The 27083-nt window shown below is 42.4% G+C and overlaps 1 protein-coding gene across 1 annotated transcript in view; it reads right to left on the bottom strand.

The window, feature by feature from the left end:
* Positions 1 to 1705: 1705 nt before the first annotated feature.
* The window catches only part of pomgnt2 (protein O-linked mannose N-acetylglucosaminyltransferase 2 (beta 1,4-)), a 33056-nt gene continuing 7678 nt past the window's right edge, over positions 1706 to 27083 (bottom strand). The window contains exon 2 of the mRNA XM_085177554.1: positions 1706 to 6521. Coding sequence (XP_085033680.1) covers positions 4625 to 6433 — 1809 coding nt within the window. The 5' untranslated portion in view covers positions 6434 to 6521 and the 3' untranslated portion in view covers positions 1706 to 4624. The remainder of the gene's footprint in view (positions 6522 to 27083) is intronic.

Genomic DNA, 27083 nt, shown 5'->3' with positions numbered 1-27083 from the left:
TTAACGTGACAGCAAAAACATCACTTTGTCCATTTTTGAAATCTTTGTTCTAGTAGCTGCAAGTCCAGCAGCGTGAAAAAAAAGTGACTTAGCAGCATTAGGACCAAGGCTTAAGTGCAATTAAACTATTTTTGATAGCTTTTGTTTTTACCCACTGTCCGTTCAGATAAAATAAATAAGTTAGACTGTGGCTCGATTCATAAAAAGTACTTGGAAGCAGTGCTGAACTCTTCCTTCTTTCTTCCAAGAGCATGCTGTGACTGGCTCCAGGCCACAGTAACCCTGACAAGAATAAGTGGTTCAGTGAAATTAATTATTAAATGATGGTGGTAATTGAAAAGGTTTAACTCACACTGTAGGTGCCTGATTCTCCTCTGTACTCTTATCTTATGAACCTGGGGCCAGTTCATTTGCTTCCCTCTAATGGGCTAAAGCTAAAATCCCATTTGAGCAAGCATCTGCATCGCTCAAGTGTCCTTGAGCAACACACTGAATCACTGACAGCTGACTGTGACTCCTGACCTGTGTGGGGAGGAAGAAAAAGATCAATCTCCATAAATTATTCTTGATTATTATCCATTATTGATCATACCCTGCTGGAAGCTATTGATAAGGGAAGAAGGGCCCACTGTGTTCCTACACTGCGTGGATCCATATTTGACTGTTAAACCCCCCCCAACAAACAATAAAGTGAAGCTTCCTGTCCACCAGTCAAGTTGCCCTTGACTGAGTGAATATTTGGGTGGCTCCACCACAGCAGCTTTGATTTGGATGAATTTTATTCGCTGATTTTTACTTGAGAGTTGCATCTCAGCAATGATACTGATACTACATTATTTAAAGATTAGTCAGTAAATTAGCAAGTAACACCTCTGAAGTGGAAAACATCAGCTACTGGCTAGCAACTTTATGGGCTTTGAGATGTTTGAGCACTTGAAGAAGAGATACTTTTTCAAGTAAACTAAACTAACAATCTGTTTTTAGTTACTTTTTATATAAATCTGGGTTAAGAGTCGACTAAGTATTTTATTAATTTTATTATAAAATAATTATTCTAATATCTATACATCAACCAATATTAGTAGGGGTGCAACAATACTCGTATCGATATTGAACCATTCGATACAGTGCTTTCGGTTCGGTACGCATATGTATCGAACAATACAAAAATTTTAATTTATTTTATCAACTTGCCTTCGGACGATGCTGTCTGTGTTGAGCGCTCAGTGGCTCTGCGCTCGACAGTGCAGCCTAGGCGGAGTAGTCGAACGCAGATTCACTGAGCGCAGGGCGAGCTAGCGAGACAGAAGCTAAGCTCTCCTTGCAACATGGCAAATTGAACCTCCCCCACCCTCATTCAGATCTGGCGTTTGGAACTATTTTGGTCTTCATGTGACGTATGACCCTGAAGGTAAGCGCGTCATGGACTAAAGTAAAACAGTATGTTGGATGTGCCACGCAATGCTCAATTACATTGGTGGGAACTACTGCGTTAGCGCAGTTAGCTCGTTAACGTGTTGGCCGTCCAGCCCCACGCATTGGGGCGAGCCGCGGTAGCTCGTTAACGGAGATTTGCGGCGTTATGGCGTTAATGTCATTTTAACGAGATTAACGCTGACAGCACTAGTGGGAACACAACGAATATGACTGCACATTTACGCCGACATCATCCTCGTGCAAAGACAAGTGGAAGCAGACAAAAACAACAAGCACGCATGCTACAAACTTTACCCGAGTCATTTAGACAGCTGTTAGCACATGATTCTCCTTATGGGGACCTGATATGTTTAATATGCTGCTGAGAATATAGCCCAGAAGAAGCGTATAGTAGAGCTTTTATTTTGGAAAGAGCCATTTCTCTGTAATAAACTCTCTTTTCCAAAGAGGAGTGATTTCTCGATCAGATAATTTTTTTTTATTACTTTGTTGTTTCAGCAACATTAAATTTAAAAACTGTACTTTTGAGTTAAAATATATATTTATAATTTTAATAAATGACTAATTAAAAAGGCATGAACATTTTTTTTGTATCGAAAAAATATCGAACCGTAACACCAAAGTATCGAACCGAACCGTGAATTTTGTGTATCGTTGCACCCCTAAATATTAGGTATGCATGTGTTAAGTAGGTCATTATACTGAGAAGGAAAAAAAATTGTTTGCTGTAATTTTATTTTTCATAACTCCCCCCCAAAACAAACAAACAAACAAACAAAAAACAAACAAACAAGAACCTTAACATGAAGACACCACTCGACTCTCTACTGTCATCAGCTGTGTTCATCTGTGATGCTGCTCTAATACGTGTGAGGCAGAGGACATTAAGAGTAAAGTTGTGTCCACAATGGAAGCAGTTTGCAGTGGCATGGTAACCAGGGACCATAGAAAATGACATTCAGTGACTTATGGACAAAATAACTGCTCCCAGCACAAAGTCAGTGGGACAGACACCTCCAGTGTGAATGTAGCTTTAAAACACAAAGGGGAACGAGCATCTCTGATTGGCAAACACTATGATGACACTAGGTATGAACTCAGTATGTCCTGTAAAAATAAATATACATGTTCATTATCGAAAAAACAATTATACCATACACCAGCACATCTAGTTCTGTGTCAGCTTATAATATCACCTGACTGATAAATCATGGAGCTATAACAGATATCACAGACAAGAAAGGTAAGAAATAAGCTTCTTTATTCAATCACACTCACTGAAAAAAAAAACTATTTGCTAACAGAAAACAGAGACTCGTGTTTTACCTGGCACATACAGAGAGATACACAGAAATCTAATCAACAACACTAACACATACATATCTAATCAATCACATCCTGAAGCAGTTGCTTAAAATAATCTCTTGAACATGCAGTGATAAACAACTGCATATGAAAAGTGGAGGAAAACAGAAAAGGCATGAAAATAAAAGCAAAAAGGAGCAGCAGCCACAACATTGCAGGGGGGACATCATAAAGTGTACAGTAAGGAAAATGGCGCAACAATATCAGTCATTATTCTGATGGCAGTGTTTTGCCATTCCATAAAACATCTCTTGCTACATTCCTACTATGACATAGTTTCACCTCCATTTAAAGATTTATCAGCACATTTGTGCACTGGAGCTACCCACATGCAGTATTTCATTTGCAAACTACACTAAAACATGTTTAACAGGCAGCTGTTTCCAGCTAAAATTCAATATCAGACTTCCTTCAGCCAGAAAACCTTAGAGGAATGTAAGTTAAAAGACACATAACTGGGAATTTTATCCTAATTAACAGAGGTTCACACAAGGCTGTGAAACACTAAGCTGCAAAAAAATACCTTGTTAGATCACGGAAAATGCTTTTTACACAAGGCAGTGAAATCCAACTGTCCAGCAGCAAACTGCTGGATACAGCAGGGAAAATGCTTAACGCTAATTACAGCCTGGCGTAACAGATATACACTCGAGAAAATGATAATATTACAGTTGTAATTACTGCCAATTAGAGAAAAATTAATTATTTATGAAGGAATTTATTTAAGCAGGAAAACAGAGAGAAGTGATTTGTTACCAGGCAGTGTGGAGCTATAAATATTACATAAGAGGAACTAATCTAAAGATATTAAACTCTACGATATGTTCTGAAATGACTTGACTTTGAATTTCCGAGACACTGATTACTGCTGTATTATGAAACTGGTGCATTATCTGTAAGTCCTTCATGACATTTTTGGAAGCAGTGTTAAACTTAGCAAATATTAGAAAAGAGCTCAATGATCTGAGGTGGCTGACATGAACGATGAGTAGCTGAAACCATGTGAAAAAGGTTGCTTTGGTTTTGACTACATCCTGTAAATGACTGTGTATGGAATTTAACAATTGTGAGGCAAAAGACGCCACACAAAAAGTTAGGCCTGGTACTAGAAGTAATATGTATTTTAATTGCATATCAATTTTAATTCCATTTATATTGCATAGTCTTAACATAAAGCAATAAATGTGTCAAACAGTTGATTTATTTGTCAGTAAGACTACATCTTACTGACAAATATGCATTACATCATTTTTATTACTTTACATTTAAACTACGGAAAAAACAAGTAGAATCAAAATTTTTGTGCAATTAAATTATATAATCTTAAATATCAGGCCTGAATATTTTTCCCCCAAACGGACACCATGAAAACACACACGCACGCACACACACATAGACAAGTCAAAAACCATTTTTTTAAAAATCGTATTCTAAAATGTCTTTTGTTCCTTACAGAGAAACTACATTGCATACTGTAAAAGGTAAAGAACCAGTGTTTTGACTAACACATAAAACATTTTATATATTATTTTTCACAAATAAATCTGCTGATCTGAATTCTAGTTTTATTAGAAGAGACAAAGTTTTTTGCACTTTCTTTCTAAATAAAAGCGATAAACTTTTCATTCGTTACTGGCTGTTTCTGACCATGTTTAAGTCTTCTGCAGTTCATCCCGGGCTGAGCATGGAAACAGCACCATGCAACAGCCATTTTACAGACCATGATCCAACAGAGTCCCCCTTCTCCAAAGTGATTGACTGAAACAGTGACTTCACCATTATATGAAACTGCACAAACAAACAAGCAGGCCTTGTGCTCACACTAGGTCCTGCATGTAAGAACATCAGCAAAGGGGCCTAATAGATTCTTGTTGAAGATGCACCTAACCCACACCAGGTAAGTGGTGAAGGGCTTAATGTTTTCTGAAAACGTGTAGTTCTGCTGGGGAAGGATATAAGGCATGTAGGTGTTCTCTCCCTGCTCCTGGATCCACACCTCGTACTTCACCTCTCTCACTTTTAGGAATTTCAAATTCCATGGGATCTGCCAAGCGACTGTGAGTTTAGCCTCATTAGTGGTTTGTACTGAAGTTTGACATTTAGGTTCTCTGACCCGGCCCGGATGGACCGTGCTGGCCACCTTGGCCTTTTTTAAGCTGGGCTTGGTCTTCATGCCTTCTTTGAGAACTTCCAGAAAGGACGGGATGTCCACTAAAGTGTCCTGATAGATCCGGAAGAGCCACTCCGGGTTGCGGCAGCAAAGGTGCCTGGGGACCTCCTTGCTTGCCTGGATCCGATCCTGCTCCTCTTTGTCCAAGTGAGCAATGCCTCCTTGTTCCCAGGGTCTGTCTGGGTGGGTGAAAGTATTCTCCTCCTTAGTGTTCCTCCAGGAGATGTAGTGAATGTCCATGCCTGGAAGGGAGGCAAGAGTTTTATATGGTGTATACTGCTCAGGGTTCACAGCAAAAGGGAACAGCTCCACCACAGCAGCACCTCTAGGGAGGAAGAGTGAGGTGATAAGCTGAGCTCCATGCATGCTGACCAACATGGAAGCGCCACTGATGACCTGTACAATACTGGGAAAAGACTGCTCTTCCAAGGACACTGTGACCACTCTCATCTGAAACTCTTGGGCCAGCGCCATGATTACCTCTGCTTCATTCAGTATAAGTCTTGTTGTTGACCGACTGAAAACGACAATGTAGTCATCCTTCTTCTCTTTCTCCTTCTTATCCTCAGCACTTCCTCCCTCCTTCTCCATCTCCTCTACCCTTGTAATGTTCATTTTGTCCATCAGAGCTCTGGCAAACTGCCTGATCTCATTGCCTGAGACCAAGATGTTAGCTTTGGGCCCCTGTGGCTGGACAAAGCCATATTGGTACCAGGTAGTCATTTTGGACAAGCCAACATAAGATTTAGTAAAGCACATGAGCTTTCCAAAGTTCTTAAGCTGTTCTTTGAGAAGCGGTTGCTTACTACTGAGAAGACGGTAAAGGTCAAAGTGTGGGCCTTCACTCCAGCCCTCCATGAACACAAGACGAGCCTCGTCATCCAAATCTGAATACTGCTTCATGGTATAGTAGGCTGGGAGGAGGTCGTCGTGGAATACATGCATGAGGTTATCAGGATTAAACCGATTCAGGATCAGTGTTATATCTGGTACAAACACAGGCTTGGGCATAAACTTTAAAGCAGCAGCTGGGAGCTCTAGAAAGTTGAAATATTGGGTATTGTGATCTTCTACTGAAGACAAGTCCAGCAGGGCAGGTTGGAAACGTCTGGACCCCAGGTTAGGCAGCATGACAGAGGAATTGGAGTGGAAGAACACAAACTCCTCTGCCTCAGAGCTGTAACAGAGGTAGTCAAAGCGGCAGATGCGGTCAGTGTGCATCTTCCCAGTGCAGACCATGCGGGTGCCGTGTTCCTGAAGCGCCTGCAGAGCAACATGGTAGTCGATACGGGCCTGTGAGACCTCCTGGGACTGCTGTGTCATATGCAGCTCTTCCTCCAACAGAGCAGCATGCTCACTCAGCTTGGAATATTTCCAAAGCAGAGCTGCGACCACAGAGACCAGCAGACCATTAACAAGTGCACCCACACTCATCCTGCAACCTGCCACTGAAGCCCGCATCACTGCTGCTGCTTAGGACCCACCTCCTGACTCCAACTGGCCTCCAACCTCAGACGGAGGCGACGAGACATCCGCTGCCAGGAGCAGACTTAAAGAAGGGAAAGAAGAGATGAGCACAAGTTAAAATACAGACATTAAAAAAAATCTATTTAAAAATAAAATAAAATAAAAAAGGCATTGTTGCAACAAGCAATTATCTAATTAACAATATAGCACACAGAGGACAGCTATGATATAATAACCAAATTAATAGTCAGACATATAAGGCTGCAGTGCTTTTCATGTAAGCAACACAATATCTGGTGATTCATCTGAACAGATCTCAGCTCTCACCTTTGGGAATAGCAGCTGTTTACCTAAGCGAACAAATGAGACATTTTCCTAACCTTACATCCTCTGTCACCCTCCCTGAATATGTCAAGACAAATTACAGTGCGAGGAGGCACAGAGAAAGGAACAACACTATTGCTTTCAACTCTACTCATCTGCATACTGAGAGAACAAGTGAGTCATTGAGAGACTCAAAATCAAACCAGCGGCTAATAGCAAGCAGCTGCCAGCAGACACACGGCAGCTAGCATGCTAAATACCTACTTGAGGGCCAGCTTGGTTAAAACAACAGTTACTACAATAATCAATTACTTAACATGCTATTCCTAAGTTTTGAATGATATATGTACCCAGAGGAGGAGGTTAAATTTAAATGTATACTTTGGTATGCCATGCAATAAGTAATAATTTTATAAAAGGCATTTAGAGAGTGAATCCCTCTCTACAACAAGTCTTGTGACACAAAGTAAACTAAATCAGGTCAGACTAAACTAAGAATGCACACACGCAAATTAAGCAAAGTGTCAAGAACAGCACATCGACATGAACCTAGCCTGGGGAAATGTTTGTTTTCTTAGATACCATCTTCTTTCCAAGGTCAGGACCAATTTATAACTTGCAATGTATGTACTGCTCAAACACTTTTCCAGTACTTCATTTTATCTTGTTCACTGCATCATTTCCTTCCTGTTATGTCATATGAAATTTGCACTTTTTTTTTTTTTGCTCCCTTGTTGTTGCCCTCCTGGACTCCCCGAGTTTCTTGCATGCTGTCTCTCTTCAGCAGGAGTTGACCTGACTCCCTGGGCTATTTTTGACATCCATGCAAGTACAATATGTTATTGTCAATAGGGTCATTTTTTGTGATCAACCTGAATACACACAGGCACAATATAGGCAAAACTCCCAAACACAAAATTAACAACGTAGTGCATGCTGTACAGTGCAGCGAGGAATGCTCAGACCTCCAGACTGAAGAGACCAAACAGCCACTTCATAACGCACAACACAGAAGAGCCACCTTGACGGGACAAGACTCGGCTGTCTATCTGCATCTAAAGGACAAAGGTTACTCTTTCAAGGATGCCAGTGTTCACATTTTGGACAGAGAAGACAGATGGTTTGGCCTCCAGTAACACTGTGAGGAACTTTGGAGTCATTTTTGACCAGGATATGTCCTTCAACGCACATATTAAACAAATATGTAAGACTGCGTTCTTCCATTTGCGCAACATCTCTAAAATTAGAAATATCCTGTCTCAGAGTGACGCTGAAAAACTAGTTCATGCATTTATTACTTCCAGGCTGGACGACTGCAATTCATTATTATCAGGATGTCCAAAAAACTCACTGAAAAGCCTTCAGTTAATCCAAAATGCTGCAGCAAGAGTACTGACAGGGACTAGAAAGAGAGAGCATATTTCTCCTGTTTGGCTTCCCTTCATTGGCTTCCTGTTAAATCCAGAATTTAATTCAAAATCCTGCTCCTCACATACAAGGTCTTAATCAAAGGAGCTTGCAAAGAAAAGCGTCTGGACTTCTTTAAGTTACTTGAAGACGTTTCACCTCTCATCCGAGAGGCTTCTTCAGTTCTGAGGTCAAATGGTGGAGAGTCCCAGATATAACCCTAGTGGGAGTGTCCCCCCACAGAGGGACAAAAGGACCCCCTGATGATCCTCTAATCGCCTGAGCCAAGGTGTGGAACTGGGTGTGGGTACCAATCAGCCAGAGTTTCGGGTGATTTCATTGTGATTTCATACAAGGTCTTAAATAATCAGGCCCCATCTTATCTTAATGACCTTGTAGTACCATATCACCCTATTAGAGCACTTTGCTCTCGCTCTGCAGGCCTACTTGTTGTTCCTAGAGTATTTAAAAGTAGAATGGGAGGCAGAGCCTTCAGTTTTCAGGCCCCTCTTCTGTGGAACCAGCTTCCAGTTTGGATTCGGGAGACAGACACTATCTCTACTTTTAAGATTAGGCTTCAAACTTTCCTTTTTGCTAAAGCATATAGTTAGGGCTGGACCAGGTGACCCTGAATCCTCCCTTAGTTATGCTGCAATAGATGTAGGCTGCCGGGGGATTCCCATGATGTATTGAGTTTTTCCTTTCCAGTCACCTTTCTCACTCACTATGTATTAACAGACCTCTCTGTATTGAATCATATCTGTTATTAATCTCTGTCTCTCTTCCACAGCATGTCTTTTATCCTGTCTTCCTTCTCTCACCCCAACCGGTCACAGCAGATGGCCGCCCCTCCCTGAGCCTGGTTCTGCCGGAGGTTTCTTCCTGTTAAAAGGGAGTTTTTCCTTCCCACTGTCGCCAAAGTGCTTGCTCATAGGGGGTCATATGATTGTTGGGTTTTTCTCTGTATCTATGAAGCGCCTTGAGGCGACTTTTGTTGTGATTTGGCGCTATATAAATAAAATTGAATTGAATTGAATTGAATTGAAAAAGGAGTGAAAGAAGCCATCTATGCCCACTGTGAACGACCATCTTTGAACAGAGGTGATGGTTTACGACACCAACTGTCTGCCATCGATAATCAAGTTTTGAGATCCCTTCCCAGACGCCTTAACCGCCCAATCATGATGGGGTTGGGCTAGGCTTCACAATGGGTTCAGCCGAAACCTTGGCTGATTGTGACCCACACCCGTTTTCATACCTTGGCTCGTGTGATTAGGTAGAGGATCAATAGGGGGTCCATGACCCTGAATCCCATAGGGCTTAAAATCTGGGACCACCAAATCCTAAGCGCAATTGGTGGTTCTTTAAGTTTCCCTGAAGATGTTTCACCTCTCATCCGAGAAGCTTGAAGAGATGAAATTTAAAGAACGCTTTTCTTTCAAAGCTCCTTAGACTATGATGACCTGGATGACTATGATGACCTGGATGACTGAGAACCTTTGCAGACAAATATAAGCAGTTCAAAACACGGCAATGAGCAGCTGCTGCAGAGAATAAAGAAGGGTTGCACCAGCTTGACCTACGTCCAAGGTTTTAAAAGTTGAAGCATCTCGTTTTATTATTTTGTTCTCCAGATGACGACCGGCAGTATGTCGCTAGCTGGGATGTATCTTGACCAATCTGATGATCATAGCATTTATCTCTTCAGCTAGCTTCATAATTCTCATACAACAATTCTGGTTTTATAAATGTCACTAGCTCATCTTTATTTTCCAAGCTGCTGTCTTTAAAGCCCAAAATGTTACTCTGCAATATACACTAACAGTCAAAAGTCTTAGAACACCCCAATTTTTCCAGTTATTCATTCCAATTCAAGTCGTTCAAGTCCAATGAATAGCTTGAAATGGTACAAAGGTAAGTGGTGAACTGCCAGAGGTTTAAAAAAAAGGGGGTAAGGTTACCAAAACTGAAAAATAATGTACACTTCAGAGTTATACAAAAAGGCCTTTTTCAGGGAACACAAAATGCGTTAACAATTTAAAGCTGCAGCAATGGAGGTTGATCAAGCCTTAAAGCTGGTGCTACTAATTCCACAGCTGTTCTAACTTTTCTGGATTACTTACAACCCCGTCTGTCTGCATAAAAGCAGTGTTGGAACACACTGTGATACCGTACCCTCGTGAGCATCAATTGAACAGTATTGTACTGCAGAAAGTAGTGTGTTACTACAAAAATGGCGAGAAAAAGGCAATTAACAATGGAAGAGAGACAGACCATCATAACACTTAAAAATGCAAGTTTTTCCTACAGAGAAATTGCAAAGAAAGACAAGGTGTCAGTGAGTACAGTTTCCTTTATCATCAAGAGACACTCAGACACTGGGGCAAACTCTGACAGAAAGGTGTCTGCCAGACCCAAAGCCACAACTCAATCAGAGGACAAGTTTCTAAGAGCTAACAGCTTGCGTGATAGGTGGCTCACAGGCAACAGCTTCAAGCACAGCTTAATAATGGTCGTAATAAGTAAGCCTCACTTTCAACTGTGAAGGGAAGACTTCGAGCTGCAGGTTTGATAGGACGAGTTGCAGCAAGAAAGTCATTGCATAAGATGTCATTATAAGACAAAGAGGTTAGGCTAGAAGGTATTATGGACTGATTAATCAAAATTTGAAATCTTTGGTTCATCACACAGGATCTTTGTATGCCTTCAAGTAGGCGAAAGGATGGCTCCACAGTGTGTGGCATCCACTGTCAAACATGGAGGAGGAAGTGTGATGGTCTGGGGTTGTTTTGCTGGATCCAGGGTCGGTGACTTGTGCAGAGTAAGAGGCACCCTGAACAAAAACGGCTACCACAGCACTCTGCAGCACCATGCAGTACCCTCTGGCATGCACCTATTTGGTCAGGGCTTTATCCTACAGCAAGATAATGACCTAAAACATAAGTCCAAGCTTTGCCAGAACTACCTCTGGAGAAAAAGAAACTTCCAAGCTTGAAAACATCAAGTGATTAGCACAGTCTCCAGACTTCATCAAACTGGTTTGGGATGAACTGGACAGAAGAGTGAACGCAAAGCAACCTACAGGTGTTCTAAAACCTTCCAATGAGACATTAAACAATTTAATGACTCATTGCACTCTTTATTATATAAAAAACTGGAAAAATTGGGGTGTTCTAAAACCTTGGACCAGTAGTGTGATATGTAATATAGTGTGTGTGTGTGTGTGTGTGTGTGTGTGTGTGTGTGTGTGTGTGTGTGTGTGTGTGTGTGTGTGTGTGCATGTATGTATAAATAAATGTGTGGCGGAAACAAAGTTAGTTTTTATAAGCAGCATCTGCAAACAGTTGCTTTATATGCAAATATATACACTGAACTCAAAAGAGGAGACATGCAGGTCATGAAGACTACAGAGGAAAAGGATTTGTCTTTATTCCCCTAAAAAAAAACATTCCTTCCTGTAAAATAAGCCGATAAAGAATGCTTAATGCCATTTCCCATGACAAAATGTCACAGAAGAATGAATGGGAATCAAAGCACCATATACAGAAGCATCACATTGATGCTGATGCAGCAGTAAAAATAAAGTCAAACGAAGTGTGAAGAGGAGGCTGCTAGTGAGGATAACATTAGGCTGGCAGCCTGCATGCGCTGTTTGCTCCACACGACAAGGGTGCGCAAGACAAGGCTTTGCAGTACCAGCAGTCCTGTTTAATCTCCCTGACTGCACACTGGCTCCCACAGGGATGCATGTGAATGCCCCCTGCAATTTGACTGAGCCAAGAAACCAAAGGCTTCAAAATGTCAAAGTCACTGCAAGACACCACAGCATGCACAAAACACTCTCATTTGCATTGCTATGTATTACAGGCTGCAAACAGCTGTAAGCTGCTTCCTGGATCTGGTCACATCACAGAGCTAAAGTAAATCCAAAACATGGAAGTGCTTTCCAAAGTCTAATGTCTCTGTGTATAGTTACATGTATTTGGAGTCATTTAAACTGACTCTTTGGCAGTGTGATGGAGAGAGCCAATATACTGCCCAAGAATAACCATGTTCAAATAAGGAAAAGGTCACAGCAGTCACCAAATATAATCAAATTTGAGTTATGGCTCCTCAGCAATGGTTATAATACAGAGTCATATTCTTTTTCATATACAGTTGTGGCCAAAGGTTTTGAGAATGACACAAATATTAGTTTTCACAAAGTTTGCTGCTTCAGTGTTTTTAGATCTTTGTGTCAGTTGTTTCTGTGATGTATTGAAGTATAATTACAAGCACTTCATAAGTTTCAAATGCTTTTATTGAGAATTACATCACGTTTATGCAAAGAGTCAATATTTGCAGTGTTGGCCCTTCTTTTTCAAGACCTCTGCAGTTGGCCTTTGCATGCTGCCAATCAACTTCTGGGCCAAATCCTAACTGATGGCAACCCATTCTTTCATAATCAATGCTTGGAGTTTGTCAGAATTAGTGGGTTTTTGTTTGTCCACCTGCCTCTTGAGGATTGACCACACTGGCCATGGACCCAAGATTATTTGTTCCCTGAGCTACTTAGGTATCACTTTGGCCTTATGGCATAGTGATCCATCATGCTGGAAAAGGCACTGTTCTTCATCAAACTGTTTTTGGATGGTTGGAAGAATTTGCTTTCAGAGGATGTTTTGGTACCATTCTTTATTCATGGCTGTTTTTTGGCAAAACTGTGAGTGAGCCCACTCCCTTGGATGAGAAGCAGCTCCACACATGAATGGTCTCAGGATGCTTTACTGTTGGCATGAGACAGGACTGATGGTAGTGCTCACCTTTTCTTCTCTGGACAGTCCTTTTTCCAGATGCCCAAAACAATCAGAAAGGGGCTTCATCAGTGGAAATGACTTTACCCCACTCCTCAGCAGTCCACTTGGTGTACTTTTTGCAGAATATCAGTTTGTCCCTGATGGTTTTTTCTTTTTTTTTGGAGAGAAGTGGCTTCTTTGCTTCCCTTCTTGACACCAGGCCATCTGCCAAAAGTCTTCGCCTCACTGTGCGTACAGATGCACTCACACCTGCCTGCTACCACTCCTGAGCAAGCTCTGCACTGGTGGCACTCTGATACCACAGCTGAATCATCTTTAGGAGGCGGTCCTGGTGTTTGCTGGACTTTCTTGACTGCCCTGAAGCTGTCTTCACAATAATAACCTCTTTCCTTGAAGTTCTTGAGGATAAATGGTTGATTTAAATCAACCAATCTGATAAATGGTTGATTTAGGTGCAGTCTTAGTAGCAACAACATCCTTGCCTGTGAAGCCCTTTTTATGCAATGCAGAGATGGCAACGTGTGTTTCCTTGCAGGTAACCATGTTTAATAGGAAGAACGATTTCAAGCATCACCCTCCTTTTAATGCATCCAGTTTGCTATTCTAACTCAGTCAGCATAACATAATAATCTCCAGCCTTGTGCTCGTCAACATTCTCACCTGAGTTGATGAGAACATTATTGAAATGATCTCAGCAGGTCCTTTTATGGCATAGGTGTCAAACTCTGGCCTGCAAATAATTACATTTGGCCCGCGAAGCCATACCAAATTACTATTAGAGCTGGCCTACTGGTATTATACAGCTAATATATATATTGTTTAGTATTAAGCTTTGCTTGTTCCATATTCAGTTTTTCAGCAAAACTTGTTTGAGTCCATAAGAAAAGATGCATTCTTATATCTGGAGGAAGATTTTTTTTTTTTCTTCAATAAATATTAATGTTATCCCACGACTTTGTTCCCAGTTTTGAATTTTGGCCCACTGTGTATTTGAGTTTGACACCCCTGTTTTATGGCATGAAATGCTGTATGATGAAATGCAGTGGAAATTGAATTTTTGAGATTAAGTTCATTTTCATGGCAAAGAAGGATTTTGCAATTCATCTGATCACTCTGCATAACATTCTAGAGTATATGAAAATTGCTATCATAAAAACTGAAGCAGCAAACTTTGTGAAAACCAGCATTTGTGTCATTCTCCAAACTTTTGGCTACGACTGTGCATACTGGCTTTCCTACTCTCAATCCAGGAGTCAGAGTTGGTGTGACGATGATGATGACGAAGGACAGTACTGTCCTTGGTTAAAGTGATTAAGATCTGGTGACTCTATAAGCCTTAGCATACGGCATTTCATTGATCCGTCCTTTTGAAACTATTAAGTGAATTCTCATGCCCTGTGCATGATGGCACATTGTTATCTCGAAAGACACCTCTCCCTTCACAATAGAAATGGATTGTAGGATAAGGATGATAACTCAGAAACACAGTGCGTTGATTTGCTGTGACCATTTCCCCCCAGGACATAGGTGAACCCAATTTGTCCCTGCAAAATGACACTCGCAGTTTAACAGACCCAGCAGGACCCCTTCTTATAGACATGGGTTCAGGCTTTTAAAAGGTGTGTCCTGACAAGAAGAGACAAAAGCCCCATTTCCATTAGTACCTACTTGGATCGATCGGTTTACAGAGTTTTCCATTAGGTCATAGTACGTGGTACCAGGTAGGGATGCGCCATATCATACCGTTCACGGTAATACCAGCAACAATAAGAAAATGAAATATCGTGATAGAATATGGGTAAAACGCACATGCGCGGTGCCTTTGTTTTCATACGCACATGGCGGAAAAAGCATGGCGGCGATGGAGAATGAGAAGGGCGAAAGCAGATCGTTGAATGAAACAGATGAACCAGAATTGGTTTGTAAAAATGCTGCAACTTCAGTGGTGTGGAACTGGTTTAGCTTTAGTCCGTCAGATACACAACAAAGCACTATTTGTGGTAGAGCATGCTAGCGGGCCATCGTTATTACCGTGTTTTTTGGAAAATACGGCACACTTAAAATCAATCCTTTGATTTTTCTGAAAATCGACAGTCCCGTGTGCCTTATGTATGAATTCTGGTTGTGTTTTTTTTTTTTTTTTTTTTTTTTCCGCCTGTCCCATTTGGTTCTTTAGCCGTCAGAATTGTTGTCTGAAGACCAACAAGGATACCCAATGGATTTATTTTGCCAAATGGATCATCATGGCATTGCCGTATTGGTCCATTTGATCGACCTTTGTTTTTATTATTTATTTTATTTTCAGTTGTTACAGACGGGACAGACATGAGTGAGGGATAGGAAAGGGAGAAAGAAAGAGGAAGGAAAAGAAAAACAGAAGGGGAGAGGGACAGTGAGAAAGGGGGGAAGAAAAAATATCTCCGGGATCACCTGTTGAGAGAAAAAGAATAGAAAACAAGCAAAAAACAAAACAAAACAATGCAACATACTATACACAACACCATCGCATTAATCTAGCTAAGTGTAAACAGCAGTAAATACTAAATATTGAATGTTGTTGTGCAGCACGCAGGACAGACAGCGCACAATGTGCTTTGAAGTAGCAGCCAAGAAAGGTGTGATTTAAGTCTACGAATAGTGAACACCCATGTGCACACCTGTGTGGATCGGCGCGCTTGTATTCAAATGGTTTCCCCATGTAATGGTCTGCTAGAGGATGTAGAGAGCCATAGCCCCGTCCCCCAGGGCATGAAGCAGGCATGGAGGAGATCCAGGCCCCAGACATCCAGAGGCCCCAGAGTGCAAGAGCCCAAGGAGGACCACCGGAGGGGCATCCGTGCCACCTTCATGGGAAGGGCTGAGGATCCCCAGATGAGGGGTCACCCAGTAGCCACCGGGCAGAAGCTAGAGGGGGCTGCACCGGCGTGCCCGCCGGCTCTGCCGGCAGCCAGCTGTGCCAGAGTGAACCGAGCCGCAGGCACAGAGGCCGGAGGCCCGAGGGCCCCCCGCGCCCCGGAAGAGGCCTGACCGAGCAGCAGGCGCCAGGCCCCGCCAAGTAGTCACCGGGAGTGAGCTGGTACATACCTGAGCGCCCAGCCCCGGACACCAAGAACCACCAACGCACCGACCCCTGAGGGCATCAGTCACCGGCAGGGAGTGTGGTGAGGGGAGATAGGCCTCCACACTTTGGAGGGCCTTGGAGTTCCCAGAGAGGTGAAGTCTAAGACCCGACCTGACATATAGACACAGACAAACAGGCACACACAGACACAGACATGCATTCCCACCCTCATGCACACATATACAAACACTCAGCACTCACCCAACGCAGGAATAAACGTAAATGGACATGTACACACAATCACACTCCCCAAACATACTCAATACCCCGGGTCCAGGTATCCTCACCCCCAGAGATGGAAACGGCACCCAGACCCAAGAGATGTTACCCTTCCCTCCGGGGTGGAGGCAAGCAGACCGCCCCAGGCTCCGCAGCAGCAGGGAGGTCAATCGGACAGCCAGCATCTCTTCCCAGCCCCCCCGCCCCGATGGCTAGCAGAGAACGGGGGTGTGTTAAGACCCCATACCTCCCTCCTCCCGCTCAAGTGTAGTGTTGCTGCGTGTTGCTCTAAAGTGTATTTAAAACAAGGGAGAGCATGGTGCTGCTGCCAGAGAGCAGCAGGTGTTAGCACGGCCCCTCCCGAGAACCCTCAATGTCTACATGGATTTAAAATTGAGAGGTGGGCACCGGCGCCAGAGGCAGGTTTGAATACACAGACCGTCTACTGGACGCCGTTAACGTGCCCACCCTCAAGGCCCTATATATATATATATGTGTGTGTTATGAGAGTGTAAGTAATGTGGATGTCTAAGTTGTGAGATAAAATTGAGGCACAGGTGGCCAGAAGAGGACAGAGGGGGGGGGGAATGTCTCCCCTGCACCCTGGTGACACACCCGCACCCCAAAGCCCTACCTGTGTGGGTGGGTGTGGTGGAGCGTGAAGAGGGAGGCAGCCGGGGATGGGGAGGAAAAGAAGGGAGGGGAGGGTGTCCCTCCCTAGGGCCAGCTCCCCCGCTGACCCCAATATGCACCCCCGTCCTCTGGTATCCACCAAGGCAAGGGAGCCCAGGCCCATCCAGACCGGGGCCTACGGCAGCAACACCGCCAAGCCCCACAGGACCCGGGGCAGCCCACTCTACCCCACCGCAGAGGAAACTGTACCCACCCCAACATTCAATCATCTCCCAGACTACACAAGACACAGACACCCAGGTTAAGTTTATTCTCCACCTCTCCTATGTCTCTCCCCCACCTGCAGAGTGGACTCCTGCAAAGATGGAACAACCTCCCTGCCAGTTCAAGAGCCCCCCGGTTAGGCCGATGCACAAGAGGCCCCCTGCGCCAGGGCTGAGCCCCCGTGCACCCACCCGCCCACAACCTCGGCGACACACCGACGAGGACCGAAGCCCCTGGTTCTGGTTGTGTTTACTGACCTCGAAAAGATTTTATGTACACGGCGCTTGAAAATCTGTCGAATGTTTTGATACGACTTTGCTAAGCTACGAAGCCGCACCGCTTGATGGATTGTCGGAGCATTACAGCTATCGTAGGCAGGAGCCTCGTGGAGTGATACGTACTGTGCTTCAACATAATATTACCGTATTGTGTGTGTATAACCTCTCTTTAAGTTTTGTGGATATTATACATGGTTATGCTGAGGATATGTCGGCCAATTTCCACTGGAAATGCCTTTTAGTTAAACTGTCAACAAGGAATTTGCATTTGCACTGTTAAATTTGTATATAACTTTAATGCACATAAAAACAGCTGCTTGTTTAAGTGAAAATACTTTTTCTTTTTTGCTCTAATAAAGTTGTGGAGTTGTAAAGTATTTTGTCTAGTCTCAATTATATCGTCAGTTATATCATTATCGCAAATTTTCAAATGTTTATTGTGATAAAGCTTGTGGGGATGGGTTGATTGGATAATCCAAATTGTCACTAGGTGTGAATGTGCGAGTGAATGTGAGTGCCAATGGTTGTCTGTCCCTGTGTGTTGGCCCTGCGACAGACTGGCGACCTGTCCAGGGTGTACCCCGCCTCTCGCCCTATGACAGCTGGGATAGGCTCCAGCGCCCCCCACGACCCTGAAAAGGATAAGCGGAAGCGAATGGATGGATGGATGGATTATTGTGATAAATATTTTTGGTCATATCGCCCTGCTCTAGTACCAGGCACTATTTTAGTACCTGCTCCACCGGGGTTCCAAGCAATCTGAGCAGGTACTAAAATGTCAGACTGCATGTCACCGATTGGCGGATGAGTAGTGTCCCTCCATGAGTCCTGAGAGCATCTTGTTCACGAAAATTAAAACTGCCATTTTTAAAACTTGGCAACAAGGGAAATGGCTACAAAAAAACGACTCTGCGTTTCTTCAAGTCTGACGAAAAGCCACAGACCGGGCAGCAGGTCAGCTCGACATCCACCTTTTTTTGTAGCATTTGTAAATGGTAAATGGTAAATGGCCTGCATTTGTATAGCACTTTACTTAGTCCCTAAGGACCCCAAAGTGCTTTATACTACATTCAGTCATTCACCCATCCACGCACACATTCACACACTGGTGATGGCAAGCTACATTGTAGCCACAGCCACCCTGGGGTGCACTGACAGGGGCGAGGCTGCCGGACACTGGCGCCACCGGGCCCTCTGACCACCACCAGTAGGCCAACATGGGGTTAGTATCTTGCCCAAGGATATTTGGCATGCAGCCAGGAGGCAGCGTGTGTCACATATTAATTACGTTGCGGGACACCCAGACGCATTGCTATGACGACAACCAAGCACGTTAAGTAGTATCGGATTGTAATAGAAAACCAGTCGATACGGGTCGAGTCACGGCGAGTCGATCCAAGTAGGTACTAATGGAAAAGGGGCTTAACAGCACTGGTGACAAGAAACCGCAGAATCTCAACAAAATCCAAGATGCTAGAGATCCCAAGTTATACTTTTCTCAAGTGACTTAAGCATCTATGACTACAGTCAGCTACAAAAGAATTCATATCAAACCAATCCACTTTATGTGGACAGTGTATAGGGCAGTTTAATTAAAAATATTTAACAATATATCCTTTATTACGGTATAAACAAAATAAAGAGTTGTTCCTCAATATGGATCAAATCATACAGACACTGAAACTTTGCTTGTTTTAAACATTTCCCCTGCTCATTCAGAGATCCTTTCCTACCATGTTTTCTATCTAAAATTGAAAGCAGCATATGAAATATTCAGTGAATATCTTCATAGCGATGAGCTGTAGGGATGGAGGAATTGTGAACAGAGCAAGAGCGAATGCAATAGCTTTGAAAGGCTTACCTGATCTCAGTCAAATTACTTCATGTCACTGAATGTGCAAATGTGCAAATACAGTTTAGCATTACACGAAGACTGTGTATTTTGTCTCTTAAAAGGTCCCTTTACTTTTTGCAGTTTAATGTCTTGTAGAATTTATTTAAAATAAATTACATTTTCTGTCACAATTCCACACAAAATAATCCCTTCAGATATCACAACTGTAATTACAGCCAAAGTACTGAACTAAGAACGTAAAACATTTCTAAAACCCTTCTGTCGTTATGACTTTAAGCTATTTAAAATGAGAATTAAAACAAAATGTGAAAACAAAATATCTACAAAAAGTGAAGAATATTTAACATTTTCTGATGATACCTTCTACTGCACATTGGCCAGTATGAATAAGCCATGACTGTAAGGTTGATTACAATATAAAATGTTCATTTCTTTGTGCCATAAAATTGTGTAAAACAATAATGCAATATAATCACAACATAGTATTTAGAATCTACTGAAATTAAGTAACTGATGTTTATCTCTTGAAGGTTCAGCCTTGGTCACTTTCCTCAGATGAGCCTGTTCTCATATTACCTTAATATACTCAAAAGGAATCGGGATATTTGGAGAAATGTGATTAAGGCAGGACATGAAAGAACATGTTTACCTGGTTACTGTAATACTATTGTTAAGATGCAGTAGTAGATCAGATCCCCCCTCCTGCTCTTCCCAGACATTATTCCCAACTACTGTAAGAAGGTACCTTCTAAGTGACACAAGTGATGAGGCTTACTTTTCTCTACTAGCAAAAAAAATGTTCTGGCACAACTTCACCTGCTTCCAAGGTGCATGGAGAGGATGAAAGAATTCACAAAGCAGGAACTCCAGCAACACTTGAGGGAAGATGAACAACTTTAATAATTGACCAACGCATTTCGGCTTGTGGCCTTCATCAGGGTCATAGTAAAACATTGTAAAAAATTGCTTAAATACAAGACAGGAAACAGAAAAAAATTAACCAGTCAAAACTTCATAGATAGGGCAGCTGACATATAATAGGTAGGTATTGGTTAATTGGCTAAGTCACGCCCAAGTAAATACCGGACAAGATCATTACTGATGAGGGGGGGGGGGGGGGGGGGGGGTAACTATGACCCTGATGAAGGCCACAAGCTGAAACGCGTTGGTCAATTATTAAAGTTGTTCATCTTCCCTCAAGTGTTGCTGGAGTTCCTGCTTTGTGGTTACTTTTCTCTACTGCCAACAAATGTTTGCTATGGAAATTTGCTCTTTGCATCCAGCTGTGCTGAAACAGAGCCAGTATTATTACTTTGAAACACTAATGTTTTGTTTCCACAATTATGAATGAATTTGTAAACTGGTTAATTTTGCTAATTGTGCTCATCAAGCAACCATAATTCAATTCAATTTTATTTATATAGCGCCAAATCACAACAAAAGTCGCCTCAAGGCGCTATATATTGTACAGTAGATACAGAGAAAAACCCAACAATCATATGACCCCCTATGAGCAAGCACTTTGGCGACAGTGGGAAGGAAAAACTCCCCTTTAACAGGAAGAAACCTCCGGCAGAACCAGGCTCAGGGAGGGGCGGCCGTCTGCTGTGACCGGTTGGGGTGAGAGAAGGAAAACAGGATAAAGACATGCTGTGGAAGAGAGCTCTCTCTGGAGTTATGAATCACACTTCTCCATCGGGCAATCCGATGGACGAGTCTGGATTTGGCAGTTGCTAGGAGAATGGTACTCTGATTGCATTGTGCGAAATGTAAAGTTTGGTGGAGGGTCGTCTAAGGAGCTTAGAAAGAAAAGCGTCTGGACTTGCTTGAATGGTGGAGGTTCATTATCTGGATCATTTTCTGGATATTGATAGAGTTTGAAATTTTAATGCTGTCATAATCATAAGAAGACTTTAAGTACATACATATATTGTTTTACTTTGTTATACGAAACATACATTTCAGGGCTCGCTAGCCCGACGTCCCGGGGCTAGCGATTTTTCCAGTTGGGCTACCAAAATCTATCTCAGCCCTGCCCGTCGGGCTATCATAGGAAGGAAAGATATATGTCAATGCTTCTGCATTCTTTCGAAAATGTAGCTGAGTAATTATGTCATTGGCATCGATGAGCCACTGTCAATATGTGACATATTGAAATCGCGTTTGAATTTGCGCTTGTTTTTTGCTTTCACTTTCACTTTGCGATCGCGCGAACGGTGTGTAGAAAGGGGCAGCATTGATTGGTGAGTGACGATAAATTGCGCACCAATTCCTCTGACATCGTCTTATCAATCGTTAGCTTACTATTCAAACATGACAAGTGAAATCTCCCACAGCAAGCTTAAACATGTGAGAGGTTGATTGCGCAGAGAATCGCTGACCGTTATGTAAGTACGTGTGTAAAAGCAGCAGGATTTAGGACGACATTTTAGTTCTGCTCAGCCAAATAAGACAGGTCAGGGTGAAGAAGGAGCAGCCAAAGAAAAACCTACCACAAAACGGAAAAGTTATGACAAATCAGACTATGAGGCAAAAAGGAAGCGGTGAAGAAAAAGAAAGAAAGGTGCAAAGCCTTCAATAACCTGATTGGTAACACGTTTTTCCATCAGGGCTTTCACAACCGTAGAATTGAAAACTTGATAACAACACCCAGGGAAATACTTGATACCATTTTCGGTACCACCAGGAGATTATGACCTTATCCTGAAACAACAGAAGTAAAAAGTAAAAGTTAACTTGTTAATTTCCTATTTTCCCAATTATCAGTTGAAATTTACCAGAAGTATTTCAGATTAAGATCAATATCAAATCTCTTCTGACACTTAAATATGTGGTAATTGTATACATAACTTAAAAGGAAAGCTGTTGGCTACTGTGGCCTGCATTGAAAAAGGTTAAATCCGGTCTCTGAGATTTAAACTCCCAAATTTTTAGTAGACCATAGCACTTATAGTATCAATTTGAAACTCCTACAAACATGGGTGTCCATATGTTGCCCACCCACCCCACCTGGTAGGGTGATGACAATACCCCAAGCCTTTTGCAGCTGAAGCGGGAAAATGAGTAAAAAAAAACCCAAAACAAAACAAAAAAACGAATCGATGCATTCTGCATGCAAATCAATTTCATGTTTACACGCGTCAAAGTGGTCCATAGCTTCAGGCTCATGTGCATATGCTGCCCTCCGTACAGCTGCATTCCACGTGAGTGAAAGTCACGTATCCGTGACTAATATCACCTCTCGTTTCCTTTTGACTGATAATTAAAACTGTAATTGGGAGGGGGTGGGGGCTTTGAAAGCGGCAAACATCAAGCAAAAATAATAGCAGGTTATAGTATTTACTAATTCTTAAGGAATTTTAAAACAAATAAAATCTATGTTGTGCTTATTTTAGAAAGAGACCAGACATGATCCACAGCCATTCTCCACTATCCAGAGTCATAGGGATCATCTCCTCCATCAATTGATGGAGGAATGCAAACAGTGTGTGGCTGTTTGCATTCTGGTTTCAACTGGTTTAAACCAGAATGGTTTAAAACAGCAAGCGCAATATTGCATCTTCCATCATTTGTAGCATATTAAAGGCCCATAAGTTCAATTCAAGATTTGGTTCTTAAGCTGCCAAATGTTACACTTTATTCTTTACTCATTTATTCTATCTTCTCAATTACAATCACTGCAATTGCAATTGCATTAACATCCACTGTCATGGGTGTATACAAAACCTTGCCTGCATCAGTTTTGCATACAGGATGTAGAATCATCAGGCATCTTTGCATCCCTTCAGCGCTCCAACACTTCACATCTACTTTTTTTTTTTTTTACTGTCATGCGTTTCCTCAGCAACACATGACAGTAAAAATAGGCACATAATTATTATCAACCATCTACACCAACACCAGGGCCCTTCAGGTGGTCCTCAATCCTAAATAAATTCTATGCATTTAACCTATCTAGTCTAGTTGTAGGACTAATGGACAAGACACCGTGGCTCTAGCTGTAAGCCCGTGCAAGTCAAGGCTCCCAAAGAAAAGTCACAATAAGAACATACAATCTCGACAGAGAAGGGCCCCACGCTGGCCCAGGTTCAAACCCAGGTATCAGTACTGACCACACAGACATGCTGCCTTTATTTTTGTATGAAGATGTGAAAAATAAAAATACCTCTTAGGGAAAAAGACTTTTCTGTCTATACATCAATGACTCTGTTCTTTTTAAAGGAAAAAAAATAAATGTAAGGTCATTAAAAATATCAGACATTTTTTTAAACCATAACCAATCAGGCTACAAAGCTCTGAGAAGAAACACAATTAGCGACTTCATCACTATGAGCAACCATTACTTGTAGTCGTTTGATTTATTATTAATGTGAAAATATTGACTAATAGAACTTAGTCAAGACATACCTGATAAAAGCACTAAAAACTAGTTGAATAATGAGCACGCAGCTGCTACTTTTTAAAAACACAGCAGCTGTGTGAGCCTGTAACAACAGAGCTGAACTGTTAGCCCAGTTCCATCAGCATGTGACTTTACACTGTCATTTTCTAGCAGCCAAATATTTACAACAGATTTAATAAATGCAAGGATTGGGGTAGTCAAAGGCTGATTTCACTATGATGAAATTCTGCATTAGTTTTGATGCTTATTTTCCTAATATCCAAATAAATTTCAAAAGCAGGGCTGACCACACTTCACTGCACAGTAATGCGGCTCACTCATACATTGCTTAGCTAAGAACCACAGCACAGGCTACCAGACTAGTTAGAAAATCCTTTTGTACATCAGCACTTCTCTGCCCAATAAACCGTGCGGTAATGTGCCTACATGTATAATAATTTTTGTTAAGCTGCCTAAAGTATGCATGAAATGGCATATATACAGTATATGAAGCAATGTGAAAATAGCTTTTTCAAAGAGGACATGATTTGGGAGCAAAAGTGGTCTATGCATGAAAATAGCTTCAGCTTGTTTTACAGCCTTAGTTTTCAAGTAAAACGAAGGACAATACAGCTATTTTTGGTCTAAATTGCAAAACAATGTTTAAACAGCTTATTTTAGGCTTGAAATATAAATTATGTTACATGGATACAAGAAAATTATTCAACCCAATCTACCAGTGAGGCCAATAACCTTTTCCTTTGCATTAAAAAAACCCTTCCTGTTACTGGCTTGATGCAGCATTACAGGCTGACACCACATAATTGCATCATCAGTAATACTTAACAGTACTGCTACAGCTTAGTCTGTGCTGCATCCACATCAATGTAGAAACCACTGATGTCTGGTTCTTTATATGTTGTACCACACTACACATTACATGAAAAAAACAACAACACGTGACCCAGCCACTATGAAAAGGTGAAAGCAGGAAAGGATTTTTGTGTCACACATCAGGTGAGCAGTTTTCATTCATCAAATCATAATTCCCTGTGATTTTCTAGAAGTTGTGACATGAGCACTTCTTTAGACAAGCTTGGACTAGGAATTGATCAGTGGTACAAAAAAAGAGGGAAAATCTGTCTGTAAGCTTTGTATGTACTAATGTTGATAAAGCAAAACACGGTCAGCATCATCAAATGTTGATAAATTTGGAAGGGAACTATTTAATGGCTAACTAACGCTGAAATACTCAATTATACTTCCATTCAAGACAATGACAGTCTCATTAACTACTAGACAATACCATCCATCCATCTTCCTCCGCTTATCCGGGGTTGGGTTGTGGGGGAAGCAACCTAAGCAGAGGAGCCCAGACCTCCCTCTCCCCAGCCACCTCATCTAGCTTGTCCGGGGGAACACCAAGGCATTCCCAGGCCAGCCGAGAGATATAACCTCTCCTGGGTCTGCCCCGGGGCCTCCTCCCTGTGGGACATGCCCGGAACACCTCGTCCAGGAGGCACCCAGGAGGCATCCTTATCAGAATCAGAATCAGAATACTTTATTAATCCCGAAGGAAATTAGATGTCCGAACCACCTCAGCTGGCTTCTTTCGATGTGGAGGAGCAGCAGCTCTACTCTGAGCCCCTCCCAGATGGCTGAACTTCTCACCCTATCTCTAAGGGAGAAGCCAGCCACCCTTCAGAGAAAGCTCATTTCCACCGCTTGTATCCACAATATCGTTTTTTTCAGTCACTACCCACAGCTTGTGACCATAGGTGAGGGTAGGGACGTAGATTGACCGGTAAATTGAGAGCTTCACACTCAGCTCTCTCTTCATCACGACGGACCGGTACAGCATCCACATCACAGCAGCCACAGTACCAATCCGTCTGTCAATCTCCCACACTTCGTCCCTGACCCATAGTGGGCACGCCACCCTTTTCCAGCTGAGGACCATGGCCTCAGATTTGGAGGTGCTGATTCTTATTCCCACCGCTTCGCACTCAGCTGCGAACCGTTCCAGTGCGAGCTGGAGGAGGAGGATCATCCGATGAAGCCAACGGAACCACATCATCAGGCTACTATCTAGTACTTCCCTGGTGGGGAAGCCTGGTCAAGTTTCTGTTGTGGCAGTCTTCCAGACTCCATCTCTGGTGTTTTAAATTTTTGCTGGCTAGAAATCGAATCTCAAGATCTGCCTCAAAGCAGAGTACTGCAGGTTCTACAGCCAGAAAGTGTACGGTCACTTGACTGAGGATGCAAAGGTGAACAGGGATTGCCATTGGAAGCTGAAGGCCAACCAAAGTATAATAACAAAGTAATAACAAAGTATAATAGAAGCTTTGGTGGACAATGTGATGAGCTTTTGTAAATAACTATATACCAGCTTTCTCAAGTGTAGTTTTCCTATGGACTCAGGAGCACTTGAATGATCCTTGAACATTTCGTTCTTCTTGTTACAGGTCAATTCACCTCTTTCTTTGAACTATCAATCACTGCTCTCTCCATGCTAACACCAGTGTTACTGGGTTACTCTGGAGATGGTAAGCACCCTGATGATGTGGGAGGTAACACGGGGCAGTATTTAGCGTTTTAATGGGGATCCTGGAAAGCCGTGAAGTCTCAGGGAGGAGTGGCAGAAGTAGCCTGTGCACTGTAGCTGTTCAGCTGGTCCCAGCTGTTCATCATTCCTCATAGCTCACCATCCCTTCCCTTTTAGAGGTAACCATCTCTCTTTTCCCATATCTTTATCTACTTTGAAAATCACCTCAGAGGGCCTGCCCCTGCCTCTTTCAAAAACAGATTGAAAAAAGAAAAACAGACACTGTATCACTAGAGTCCTTTCTTTTCTCCCCTGTACCTGTTTTTAGTTCCCTTCGGCCACTTGATTGCTGAGCTTTTCTGGCTGTGAAGATGTGTCCTTATGTGTTGTCATCTTTATTCCTGAACTAAATGTGGCCTGTCACATTGGATCAAGCTGCCTGGAGCTCAGTGTGGCACCAAAGAGAATTAACGGCCCAGTAGTCGTTATCTGGCTGTACAAAGACAAGTCACATAGTCTTTCTCTCGTTTTGCATGTCTTTCTCAAATACATTTGGACAGACAGTTATACACACTTTGTTGGGTTACATAAATGCACTGCCATGCCATCCAGCACGGAGGTAAAAAAAAATCAGCCGGCTGCTTCATCACTGCTGGTAGCATGTCAGAAAATCTTCCAGGTCTGTGTTTGACACATCTCATGTCTACCCACTTGCCTAGATCAAACTGAGACAGATTACTTGACTGTTTGATAGCCAGCTCTTTAACAACATTTTCTTGCTTCCCTATATCATTTGCTAACAGTGACCCACTGTGCCTTCT

The sequence above is a fragment of the Neolamprologus multifasciatus genome, chromosome 11 (genome assembly GCF_963576455.1).
Source record: "Neolamprologus multifasciatus chromosome 11, fNeoMul1.2, whole genome shotgun sequence".
In the NCBI taxonomy this organism is placed as follows: domain Eukaryota; kingdom Metazoa; phylum Chordata; class Actinopteri; order Cichliformes; family Cichlidae; genus Neolamprologus; species Neolamprologus multifasciatus.
This window is presented reverse-complemented; position numbering and strand designations above follow the sequence as displayed.